The following is a 12,140-nucleotide window of genomic DNA, read 5'->3' on the forward strand; positions in this document are numbered from 1 at the left end:
CCGTGATCGGGACCCTTCCCCTCCAGGCAGCCCCGGGGGTGCATGCTGGGGCGGAGGGCAGGGCCCAGCAGTGATTGGCGGCCCACTGTGCTTCTCAACAAACTCTCACAGATTCCTGAGACACAGCTGGGGCTGAGCACGGTGCCAGGCAGACATGAGAAGGGTCCACATGCACCCAGCAGATGGCCCAGAGGCCGACAGCCTTGAGCCACAAGGTAGGGCCAGTACCTGAGTCTGCAAGCTGGTGGCATCCACCACGGTGACCCGAGGCCCACAGCTGGCCCACAAGGTGTCCTCCAGGCTCAGCAGGGTGCGGACGGGTCCTGGCCCCACAGTCAGGCACACGGGAGGGCTCTCCAGGTCCCAGGGGACACCTCCTACAGGGAGAGGAAAGAAGCAGGTCAGGAGGGAGGTAGGGAGGGAATGGCACATAGGTCAGGGGCCCAGGGCTCCTCAAGCCTTGGGAACTGTCGGGAACCCTCAGCAGTGGGCCCAGCCGGGCCCCACAACACCCTCGCGCCCCTCTCTCTGGCCCTTCTCCCTCCTCCAAAGGGACGGGGCTGTTCCTATTTGCCTCCATTATGCTCCACCCCCTCTGGGGGCTGTACCCCCCAATTCACTCTCCTTCCCTCCTCTATCCCCCTATCTCTTTCCCGTGTGGGTTCCCCCACACACACACACACACTTAGTAAGCACCAACCCCGGGCCAGGCCGGGTGCTGGGTACTGGGAGGACAGGAATGAGTCTGATACAGACCCTGACCTCCAAGAAAACCCAGCTGGCCGGAGAGAACAGGGGGTTGTCAGCAGCCCCCACACAAGGTGCCAAGCAGAGATGAGCAGGTAAGCACAGGGGGGCTCGAGGAGTGCTGAGACAGATGGAAAACCCTGCCCAGGGGCAATCCAGAGAGACTTCCCAGGAGACGTGGCATTCGCACGGCCCTGCCAAGGCAGCTCAACATGGTGGGAAGTGCCCTGAGCTGGCCCCCGTTCTGCTAGAAACTCAATCAGGACTTTGAGCACATCTCTCCCCCTTCTCAAGGCCTCAGTCTCCCTATCTGTAAAATGGGGAAACCACCCAGACTGTCTCTGAGAATTGTGACTAGATGTTTCTGGCAGACTCTCGCCAGCTCCGAGATCTCGCCGCCTCCGGGGCACTCTGTCACCTTTACCAAGATCTCTGATGACCTTCTTCTTCCAGAGACACCACCACCTCCAGGGGCAGAAGAGGAAGTCTGAGAGGCGATTGGCGCCCAGTCTACCACCCCTGAAGACAGAACACACCAAGGGACCTGGCCTGGCTCTGAACAAAATTCTCCCCTGCCCACCCTGGGATGCTCAGCCCACCCAAGAACGTGCCCAGAATGTTCCCTGGCACGTGAGCAGCGCCTGAAGACTGGCGTTTCTCTGAGGTCACACCCAATGTCACACAGAACCTCAGTGGCCGCCCTGTCCTGCCTGCATGCCAGGTGAGAGGGGGGTTGAGAGGGAACGGGGGGCATACTCCAGAGACAGGCAGCAGTGGCTGGGGTCTGGGAGGGGGACAGAGCCGGCTGCTGGCTTGTCAGTGCCCGACAACCCTCACATGCTCCCCACCAGGCCCCTGGAAGGAGTCTGAAGGAACCCCACTCACAGACCCCCCATGAGCCAGCCGTTGGGGGGGCACAGCGGGGAGCAGCAGGCCCCCGAGCTGGAGTGTGGCAGAAGCCGCCGCTTGGGGTGTATGGGGAGGAGCCCTCGGAGGACAGACCAGATCCCCTACCACCCCCCTTCCCTCGGGCTTTCCCTCTTCCTCTACCCTCCCCACCTGTGAAACAGGTTCTCCCCTCGCCCTTCCGTCCTACTTAATATGCCCAGACGCCCCGCTTAGCTAGGAGCCGGGGAGTCGGGTGAACATGAACACGGGCCAGAATCCTGGCCGCAGCCCCCAAACGTCTGCCAGGCCTCGGACCGGCGGCGGCGCCTCTCGGAGCCTCATCTGTCCAATGGCACGAGTGTGCCCGCACGTGGCCAGGGCCACGGGCCGGGGGACACGTCGGGGCGCTGAGCACAGGGCCGGCACACGGCCAGGGCGGCTGATGGCTGTCGCTAGCGCCGCTGAGCCCCGGCACGCCAGGCACGGTTTTCGTGAATTCCGTCCTTAACTCCCGGCAAGTCTAAGTGGAGGATCCTATTCTTATCCCTGTTGTACGCTGAGAAAAGAGACGCAGAGTTTAAATAACCAGCCCAGGTGACAGGGCCAGAAAGTATCCGGGGCCCGTTAGCTCCTGTTTGGTGTCATTCACCACAACGCAGCGTCTGCGGGACCAGGCGTTGACTCCACCTGACTGATGTGACAACAGAGACCCGGAGAGCTAAGCTGCACAAAGCCACCCAAGGGGCGGCCCGCCAAGCAGGATTTGAACCGTGCTGACCGGCCCCAGCCTCCTTCCCCAACCCCTGCTGTCCTCTCAGCTTCCCGGAGTTTCCAAAGGGCTCTGGCACCAGGATGGTGAGTGACCACAAGGCGTCCAGGCCTCCACAGGGGACCCTGACCTCCACCAGGACTCAGAACCACAAAACGCAGTGCCTCGGGCGCCCCCCCGTGGCCATAGGTGAGTAGTGCGGGTGTGTGGCCGGAGCAGGAGCCGCTCTGGCTGGAGAGGGGGGTTGCTGTGACCTCTCCCAGCGAGGAAGCAGCTGCGGATGCTGGGACCACATCCGAAAACAAGGAGGTGAGGGCTCTGCCCCGTGGGCATAGCAGTTTTCACCACCAGAGCCCCTGTACTATCTACCTTGTATTTTTCCGTCACAGAGCATGGTCGTGGCTGCCGGGGGTAGGGGCTAGGGTCTGACACCCCTGAGGGTCACATGCACGCTGACCTCTCCTCCCCCTGCTGGTGTCGCCAGATATCCCCCAAGAAATCTTGACTCCAGGACAGAATGATAAACTGGTAAAATTTAATAACAGCAATATTTTTTATATCAAAAAGGACAAGGGACAAGTGTCCCAGATTAGAGGACAAAGCTCCAACAGGCTTCCCTTTGGTGGGGTTCAGCTTCCCCAGCTGCACCGCGAGGGGCCAGAACTCAAGGTTCCTCCCAGTCCTCACGAGCCACAACCCTAGGATTTTAAAGGCAATCACCCTGAGCTCTGGGTAGGGCTGACCTACGCCCCACCTTGCCCTGCAGTGGCTCTGGGTAAGCAAGCCCATGTCCGGGCACACACGCGCACACTCACACGCACACACCCGCCCCGTGTGACAGCCCATCCGTCTGGGCCCAGCACCGGCTCTCACGCCAGACAAAGGGAGATGAAGACCCCGTCTCACTCAGCAAAGGCACCTTGAGGAGGCGGGAGCTCCTCCTCCCCGAGCTGGTGGCCCTCGGGGATGCACACCACTGGAGCCAGGAGGCAGCACAGAGTGGAAGCCCTCGAGGCTGAGACAGGCCCAAGGGCAGCCCAAGCCCGTCGTAACGATAGGAATGACGGTGATGCTGAGTCCCTCTCCTTCCCGGGCTCCATCTGGGCACCTGTGTGCCTCATCACATCTGGCCCTCACAACCACCCTTGGAGGTGGGTCTGTCCTCACACCCGCTTCACAGGTGAGGAAACAGGTGAGGAGAGCTGGAGCAACAGGCCCGATGGCTCACAGCTGGGACTCCATCCTGGGCAGCCTGGCTCCTCAGTCCATCCCTTACGCATTCCATCATCTGCCTCCTCGAGGGGGTGACCCTGGCCCTCATCCCCAGCATCTAACCAGGGACGTTCCCCTGCCCCCACCCGGGCCTGGTCATGCTCCCATGCCTGCTGAGAGATGGGGCGGCGGAGGGTCCCAGGAGGGGACAGGTAGCTGCCTGGCTCATCTCTGGGTCCTGGCGTCCTGAGTGCTCAGTATTCCCACTTCATGGGCACTGAATACGCAGTGTTCAGTTGTTGAGTTAGTGAAAGGATGAACAAATGAATGAAGGAATGCAGGTAAGCAGAGGCTCCCGGGGGCAGCAGGCTGACTGCCATGACCACACGGCCCTTGGCCTTGGACTCCAAGGCCCCTCCAGCTCTGATGTGACGGGACTCCGTGTGGCCTGGTGGCCTTGAAGTCCTGTCACCTCTCAGCTGCTGGCTCCACAGCAGCTCCCCGGGACTTGGGCAAGTTCCCAGGTTGGCTCTGCGCATCTTAATATTTCTGGTCCTTCCCTTCCGCCACAAGTCAAAGCAGGAATGCCATTTTTACTGGATCTTGGTCTCAGCCAAACTCAGGCAGGACAGTAAACCTATGACTACAAACACTGACTAATCCTTCATCCAGTACTGGCTCTGAGCCCAGGTAAGGGTCTGTGCCCAAATTTCCCTTTTTATAAAGACATCCATTGCACTGAATTAGGGGCCCACCCTTGTGATCTCATCTTACTAATTACATCCACAACAACCCTACTTCCAAATAAGGTCACATTCTGAGGTATCAGGGATGAGGACTTGAACCTGTGAATTTTGAGGGGACATCACTCGACCCATAATAGCAGCTTTGGGGTCTAACCTGGTACTTTGTCAGAACCAGAAGGGCCACTGGGGACCCCTGGACTCCATACCCTCATTTTCCAGGTGGGAAGGGACTTCCCAAAGTCCCATGAGTGAGCCGAGACCCGAACCCAAGTGTCCTCTTTCCAGGGCTAGGACCCTCTCCAGACGTAAGGGGATTTGGCTTCTCTGGGCAGAGCTGGAGGTCATCTGGCCAGGAAGAGAAGGTTGAGGAGCTCTACCAGCTTTCCTGCCTTCGGCTCAGGTCGTGATCCCAGGATCCTGGGATCGACACCCATGTCGGGCTCCCTGCTCAGTGGAGAATCGGCTTCTCCCTCTACCTGCTGCTCCCCCCGCTTGTGCTCACTCTCTCTTCCTCAGACAAATAAATAATAAAATCTTAAAAAAAACTCAGTTGGTGGCATTTTGTTATGGTGGCCCCAGCCATCTGATACACCCCCTCACCCCCTCACACCCCGGTGACCAAATTGGTAAGTCAGGAACCAAGGGACAAAGGGCGCAGGGCAGCCCAGAGTGGGGACCAGGGGGCCAGAACGGGGCAAGGCAGGGCTCACAGAATTCAGTGGGAGCCAGAGGGGGGGGGGGGGGGGTCCCTTTGAAACCCATGTCTAAACCTCCAAAAATCGGAGCCCATATTTACATTTACACGCATGCAATGTCTGTCAGTAAGAGGGATTTTTTTCCCTCCCTCTTCCCCCTTTAATTAAAAACTATAAATGCCTTATCAAAAGCTAATTAAAAATACCAACACAGTGCCAAGTGGCAAAAAAATAGCTCAGTACAAATATCCGTTTATAACCCTGCAACAGGCAGTGACGACGCAGCAATTAGAGGCTCTTAGGAGGGAGGGAGGGAGAGAGAAGGGAGGGGGAGGGAGGGGGGATGGAGGGGAGAAGGGGGAGGAGAGGGAGGGGCCTGCGGGATGCCGAGCCTCAGACTCCTCAGCCCTCTCTGGGTGCACTGGGGATGGCTGCCCTCCCCCCAGCACACATCTTGGAACTGGGAGCTGAGTAAGCCACAAGGGGACCGGGACCACGGCCCTCTGTGTGGCTGTGCACAGGCCGTGTCCCCTCCCAGGGGCTCAGCTTCAGCAATTCCCGCAGGTTGTGGTGAGAACTCAGAAAACGTGCACACATTAAGCACCTGAATGTTCCTGGCTCGCAGCAGCTCCGACCCCACCAGCCTTGCCCTCCAGACATCACACTCTGCACCATCCGTGGCTCGTGGCTCCATAACATCCCAGGTTCAAATGCCTAACGCCATTAAGCACTCACTCTGCCAGGCCCCAGGCTTTGCCTTTGCTAGGTGGTTTAACCCATGGGGACCCATGAGCCCTGGGATGACCCAGGCACAAAAGCAACTGCTCACCAGTGGACACAGCCATCGAAAGGGCAGTGAAGTGACCCCGGACCCCAGAGTCCTCGTGACCCCAGAGTCCCTACTCTTGTAGAGTCTCCTGCCAATGGGGTGAGCTGCCTGCATAGCAGTGAGCACCCCATTCTGCGGGGACCCCAGTGGGGATCAGGGATCTCCAACTACCCCAGATTCCCTGATTTGTCTCTGAGCTGCCTCCTTGGCCTGCCTCCCAGCACTGCTGCGGTACGGGATGAGCTCCCAGGCAGTGCCCAGGGCCGCCGCCCCCCACCCCCAGCATCCTCACCACTGGTCCGGGGGTAGGCGGCGAGGGTCCCGTCCTGCAGACCGGCAAGCAGGTGGAAGGCGCTGTGGCTCACGCAGAGCACAGGCTGTGGGCCGGGGCTCCTGCAGGCGGCCAGGCACTGGGTACCCGTGTCCACACTGCCGTAAACCAGGATGCTGTGGGGGAGACCCGAGTGACTCACAGAGCCCCCACCCCCACTGCCCAAGGGCCCTCCTCAGGAGAGGCCTCCCTCCCCTGTCAAGAGGCCTTTGTTCTGCCCTTCCAGAGCCTGGACTTGCCCAGGGTCTTTTGAGGATGGCGCCCTCCCCCCCACCCCTGCCCCAGGGAGAACTGGAGGGGGCTGGTAAAGGTGCTAAGAAGCCTGTCTTCAGCACCACACAGACCCAAGTGGGAACCCAGACATGTCGCCGTCCCGCTGACTGACCCCAGGCTGCTACCCCTCAGTTTCCCCCCAAAATGGGGCAATGATGCCAGCCTCACGGCCATAAAAAGAAATGAAGCACCAACGCGCGCCTCCTCCCCAGGCCCCTCACCTGCCATCCTGGAGCCCAAGGCAGATGGTCGGATGCACTGCAGCAGAGGGGTTAGTGGTCACATGGCTCTCGTCTCCACTCTCCCCCTCCTCTGGCTCGGGAATGTACTCCATGCAGAGCACAGGGGCCGCCAACGGGAAGGACTTGACCGTGCGGGGCGAGGGCCGGTTCAAGGAGAAGATCTCAACCTGGCCCCCTGCACCTTCCTGCCCGCCCCCGACCTGCAGCAGAGACCCAGAGAGGCCATCAGGCACAACCATGAGGGTGGGGACAGAGCTCGGCGCCTGCCTTCCCGGTGACCTGTCCCAAACTTCTACTCGTACTGAGGTTGGGCATCAGGAGGAGCACCCCCTTTCCTGCCCCCACACATCCCACTGTCCCTGAAGGTCACTCTTCCCCAGCTGCCATGGCAACAAGTTAGATTCAGGGCCCAAAGGAACGCAGGTAAGGAGCTAAGGTAGACCAGATACCCAGTCAGCTCTCTATCTCCCCAACTTTAGAGTAAATTTCAACCAAGAATAGTGAACATACATCTGTCCCTTTACAATGTCCTTCTCTGTCTTTTTTACCGTTCTACCTCTATGTTTAGCCAATGGTAAGCACTTAATATATACTTGCTGAATAGGTGAACAGATGGATAAATGGATGGATGGAAGGAAGGGATAGAAGAATGGGTAGATAGATGAACAGATGGATGGATAATTATATGGATGAGTGGACAGATGGATGGGTGGATGAATGATTATATGGATAAGTGAATGGATGGATGGATGATTGGATGATTATATGGATAAGTGAATGGATAAATGGATCAATCATGGATGGATATACCACACGCTAGATACTGGGGAAACAGTGAGGAACAAATCACCCTCGGAGAGGATATTTGGGATGGACTCTGAAGGGTGAGCCAGAGTTTTCCTGCCTGCATGCCTGGAGACAGGAATAAGCCAGAGCTGGAAGGTGGCCAGAGGGGGGGTGAGGTGGGACCTCAGGAAGTCTCTGGGAGAACATAGTCTGTACCACAAAGAACATAAGGGTGCCTATCTGAATGGAGAGAGGCTCTGCCAGGAATCCCAGGGGAAAAAAGGCAGGCACAAGAGCTGGGCAATAACCAGCCCTGCTTCCTGACCCTCTGGGTAAAGACCCTGCCACCCAGATACTCTGCACAGCTTCACTCATTTCCTTCATGGCACATGACCATTTGCAAGAGTCATGCTCGCTTCTTTGTCCCTGGTTTTCTGTTGTCCCTGGTGAAGCTGCGTCTGCCAACTCTAAGCACAAAGCCTGGCACAGAGGTTCCCAGGAAGACCTTCCTGGGTGAAGGTGCACATAATGGGGGCCAGCAGGCAGGCAGCACCCCCTTCCCGGGGCCGTCCTCCATGCTTTTGTCCTGAGGCCAGAATCCCTGGCTGAGCTCAGGAGTGACTTACCCAAAGGTAGCCCTGTGGAAGGGACGTGCTGACTGCTGAGAAGCCCAGCAGGGGACAGCTGACAGGACTGTGGACCAGGGCCCCAAGCTGTGGAGACACAGAAGGCACACATGGGGCTAAGCATCAAGGTGTCGGAGATGCCAACGTTCGGCAACAGGACCTCTGTCTGCACTACCTGTGGGGGTTGTTAAACCTACAGATTTCTTGGCCCCACGCAGGTCCCCAGTGAGAATCCCTGGGGACCGGCAAGCGACAGGGTTCACAGGATGTCCAGGCAATACCTATGCACTCACATTTAACCAGCGCTCTCCTAGAACCTTCTGGCTAGGAGGCGCCTGAATGATACCCTGGGCCAGCCACCGATTTTTCAAACTAAGCAACATCTGGATAAGATTTGATGAAAACCACTAACACCCACCCCGCCTTATTTTACAGATGGGGAAACGAGGCCCACAGTGGACACATGATTGCCCTAGGCCACAGGAAGATGACAAGGCCCAGCCTGCGCCAGCCTCCCTCCTAGGTCTCCCTGCATTCCTCCAGAGAAGCATAGTGGAGGAAGGAAGGGGTGCTGGACATCTGGTTCCACCCTCCTCAACAACAGAACCATTCTGCAGACAAGCCCGCCAGCACCAGAGGGCTGAGGGGCTTGTGCAGGCTGCCTGTGGGGGCCAGGGCTCCGTCTGTGACCGGCTGTCGTCAAGAGCTACTGGCTGCTTGCTCCTCCTGCATCTGCTGCCCCAAACCCCAGGCCAGATGGCTCTCTGGGGCCTGTTCTCTGAGCTAGACCCCACCAGTCTGTCTCAGGCCAGGACAGCAGTGCGAGGAGGTGGCCTGGCCCTGTCACGGACCCTGCTGGAACCCTTGGCCAGCAGGAAGGGGAAGGAGGCCGAGAGGGGACAGCTGGAGGTGGCCCAGGGAGGAATGCAGCCACCCCTGGACTTTGCAGGGCAGGTGCTGCCCTCTGCTGGCGCTGCGGCCCTGGCTGGCCCCAGCCTTGCGGATGTTCTAACGAAGTGTCTAATGGCTGAAGGTGAAGAAGCCCAGAGAGGTCACCTCATCCAGTCCCCGCATTGAGGAGCTGGCAAATTTGAAGTTCAGGGCGTGGGGAGGGGAGGCAGGGGACACGACTGGCTCAAGGTCACACAGCAAGTTGGCAGCAGAGTCAGGGCTGGAATTCTGAGTTCAACTCCCGGTCCAGCGCCCTTCCTACTCTAGTTAAATTCTACCCAGAGGCCAGGCTGCCCCATTGCAGGCCTCCGCGTTCCCAGCTCCCACTTCTACGAGGCTGGGAGCACAGGTCCAGGCACCCAGAGCAGGAGGCTCCCCTCGCCCTGACCCCCGCACCCCCGAGCACCCTCAGGCCCCCGCTCCTAGTCATTTTGCTTCATGGTGGGCCACATGCAGCTGAGGCTGCCCAGCCCCTCCTGCCAGGGACCTGACGTTTCCATGGCAACTCCAGGGGGCCCGGATGTCAGCTGCGCCCACAGAGCCCAGGGCCAAAGTGATGGCAAAAACTGAAATGGCTCCTTGGACCCAGGAGTCCCATCTGTGCCAGGAAGCTGACTCTCCCAAATCAAGGTGCCCTGGCCAGTGAAGAGGAGAGTGGCTCGGGGCTGGAGGATGGAGATAGGCTGTGGGTGCGGCCAGCCCAGGCTCCAGTCCCAGCTCAGCTGCTACCAGCCGGTGACCCCACAAGCCAGTTCCTCATGGTCATGGAGACCCTGAAGCCTCGCCAGGATGGTCGCGGGGACTGGAGAGGCAGACATAACGCACTTGGCACGGGGCTGGGCACTTCGTGTGGGACGTGCTGCTGGCCCTCTATGTGCGCCACCTTGTCTTGTCAGCAGCGCCACGCCGGGAGGGGTGGGCTGCGCAGAGCTAGGAGGAAGGGGACCCCACAAATAGCAAGCAGCTCTGGCTAAGGAGGGCCAGGACAGAGGCACTCGGCCAGCATGCTGAGGCCTAAGCGAGCCTGGAGCAGACCCTCTGCAGGTCTGGACTGCAGCCCCCGGCCCCCTGAGGCGCTACATCGTAGAGCACCCTGGCCCCCTTTCCCAACCCCAGGCAGGCCCCAGGCTGGACCGCGGCTCACGGCGGGGGGACACTTTTGCACTGAGCCGTCCCCTTGCCCTCCTGCCACCGCTCCAGGGACAGCCTCCAGCCCGGATGGGTGCCACCAGGGGTGCTGCTGGGGTGACAGTCAGCTTGGAAATCCTTCAGAACAGACACTCGCGTCTTTCTGGGGGCCAAAATGCCCTCCAATCTTTGTTTCCATCTCGAACTCTGAGTGCGCGCCACACATCAGGCTAGCCAGGGTCTGGTGTGAATCACACCGTGTGCTAAAGCAGATTCCCAGTGTCACACGGCTGGCATGTGCAGAGCTGGAGCTCCAGTCCAGGGATGGGTGCACCCTGATGCTGTCCTCTTGAGGAAGGCCTCGGTGTGGCCCAGCCTGGGCGCCGGCCACCCATCAGCACAGAGAAGAGCAACGCTCCCTCCTACGACCCCCACATCCCTGCTCCTTTGAGGGAGAGCACCCCCGCACACCCTCCTCCGGCTAATAGTACAATAGCACTGACCTCGTCTACACTGGGAGAGGGCTGGGGCCAGCGAGCCTTTCCCGGAGGACACACTTAGTCACGGGCTCCCATTAGGCCAGCCGCAGAGCCCGAGTCTGGGGCCCCTGGGACAGGGCCTGGGGAGAGGCCGTGGGCCAGGAGGCAGGCCCACACAGCGGCGGACACGCTCACATCTGTTCCCAGGGTGGTTGGACAAGACCTGGGCACTCCGAGGCCCGCAGTCATCTGGGCTGCCCGCACAGCTGATGGGGCACATCTGCCCGGGCTGGGGTGGACGGCAGGTGCAAGAGGAGTGGAAGTGGTGTCTTGGGACCCAGCAAATGGGAACATGCAGGCTCTAGTAGGTCCCTCAGGAGCTCCACAGGCTCGTTGTCCCAGAAGGCCACTCACATAGGGGGCTCCTCAGGAGATGGCAGGCAGGGGACCTGGAGGTTGCTGAGGATGCTTCTGGCTGCTACGTCCCCAGGCCTTGAGAATTACATATGAGGAGCTTCTCAGATGTGTGCCCCCAGGTATGGGGTGGAAGACAGCTCCCCAGTCAGGTGGGTTTCTTTCAGGGACGCCCTGGAGGCAGCGGCTTGTCTGTGACCTCACCACCCAGGAGTGATCTGTCAGGCCATCGTCTGAGTCCCATATTCTCGAAAGGACTAAGGCCATCGGGGGAGACGGAAGTCACCCCGGGGTCAGCCTTCTCCACAGGATATCCTAGGGCCAGGTAAGCCACAGCCAGGGTGGACCCTGAAAAATTCCAGCTCCATGGACTCCCTGGGAACCCCCTACCCCATGCTGGGAAGGAGCGCACAGGACTCAGCAGGCCTCCCCATTAATAAATGAAGTCTGAAGGCCTACAAAGGCCGGCTTCCCTGAGCCCTACAGAAATGAACAGCATCTGGCCTCCCCTGCCAGAACGACTCAAGAAGACCCTCGTTCCCCAGTGAGTGTGGGCAAGCCCCACCTCTGAGGGTCTGAGGGCAGTGGGGAGGACCAGAGTTACCGGTGGTGAAGTGCCTAGAACAGAGCCTCCTGAAAGCACTCACCACCACACTGTGTTTGCTGCTACCCTGGTCGCTGGCCACCGAGCCATGCTGGGAACCTGACCGCACCCCCTAAATCAGGCTGTGGCACGGGGAATATTCCACCACCCCCTGACACCACGTCCGGGTGCACAAGCTCAAGAGCTGGGTATGTCCTTCCTGCCCCCTCAGCGCCTGTCTGAACTCTCATCAATGTGGCCAGCCCTACCCCGGCACGCTCCCCGAACGCCTTCCCGTGTCCCCTGCCCCTGTCCCCTCCTCTAGGCTCTAGGAATGGGATGAGAAGAAGGAGAGTGGGGCCAAAACACCCCAACATCCAAAGGAATATTATAACACAAATTTGGCAATAAAAATTAATGCAAAAAAAAATCCACGATGAA

The 12,140-nt window shown here is 59.4% G+C and overlaps 1 protein-coding gene across 7 annotated transcripts in view; it reads right to left on the reverse strand.

Moving 5' to 3' along the window:
- The window catches only part of ARHGEF10L (Rho guanine nucleotide exchange factor 10 like), a 105,262-nt gene that overhangs the window by 30,939 nt on the left and 62,183 nt on the right, over nt 1–12,140 (reverse strand). For all 7 annotated transcript variants that reach the window (XM_035019654.1, XM_035019657.1, XM_035019656.1 and 4 more), the window contains 4 exons: nt 8,145–8,231; nt 6,712–6,932; nt 6,179–6,333; nt 229–377 (listed from right to left, as the gene is read on the reverse strand). In XM_035019654.1, coding sequence (XP_034875545.1) covers nt 229–377; nt 6,179–6,333; nt 6,712–6,932; nt 8,145–8,231 — 612 coding nt within the window. The remainder of the gene's footprint in view (nt 1–228; nt 378–6,178; nt 6,334–6,711; nt 6,933–8,144; nt 8,232–12,140) is intronic.

This window comes from Mirounga leonina, unplaced genomic scaffold, assembly GCF_011800145.1.
Source record: "Mirounga leonina isolate KUSES-001 unplaced genomic scaffold, KU_Mleo_1.0 Mir_173, whole genome shotgun sequence".
Classification (NCBI taxonomy): Eukaryota; Metazoa; Chordata; class Mammalia; order Carnivora; family Phocidae; genus Mirounga; species Mirounga leonina.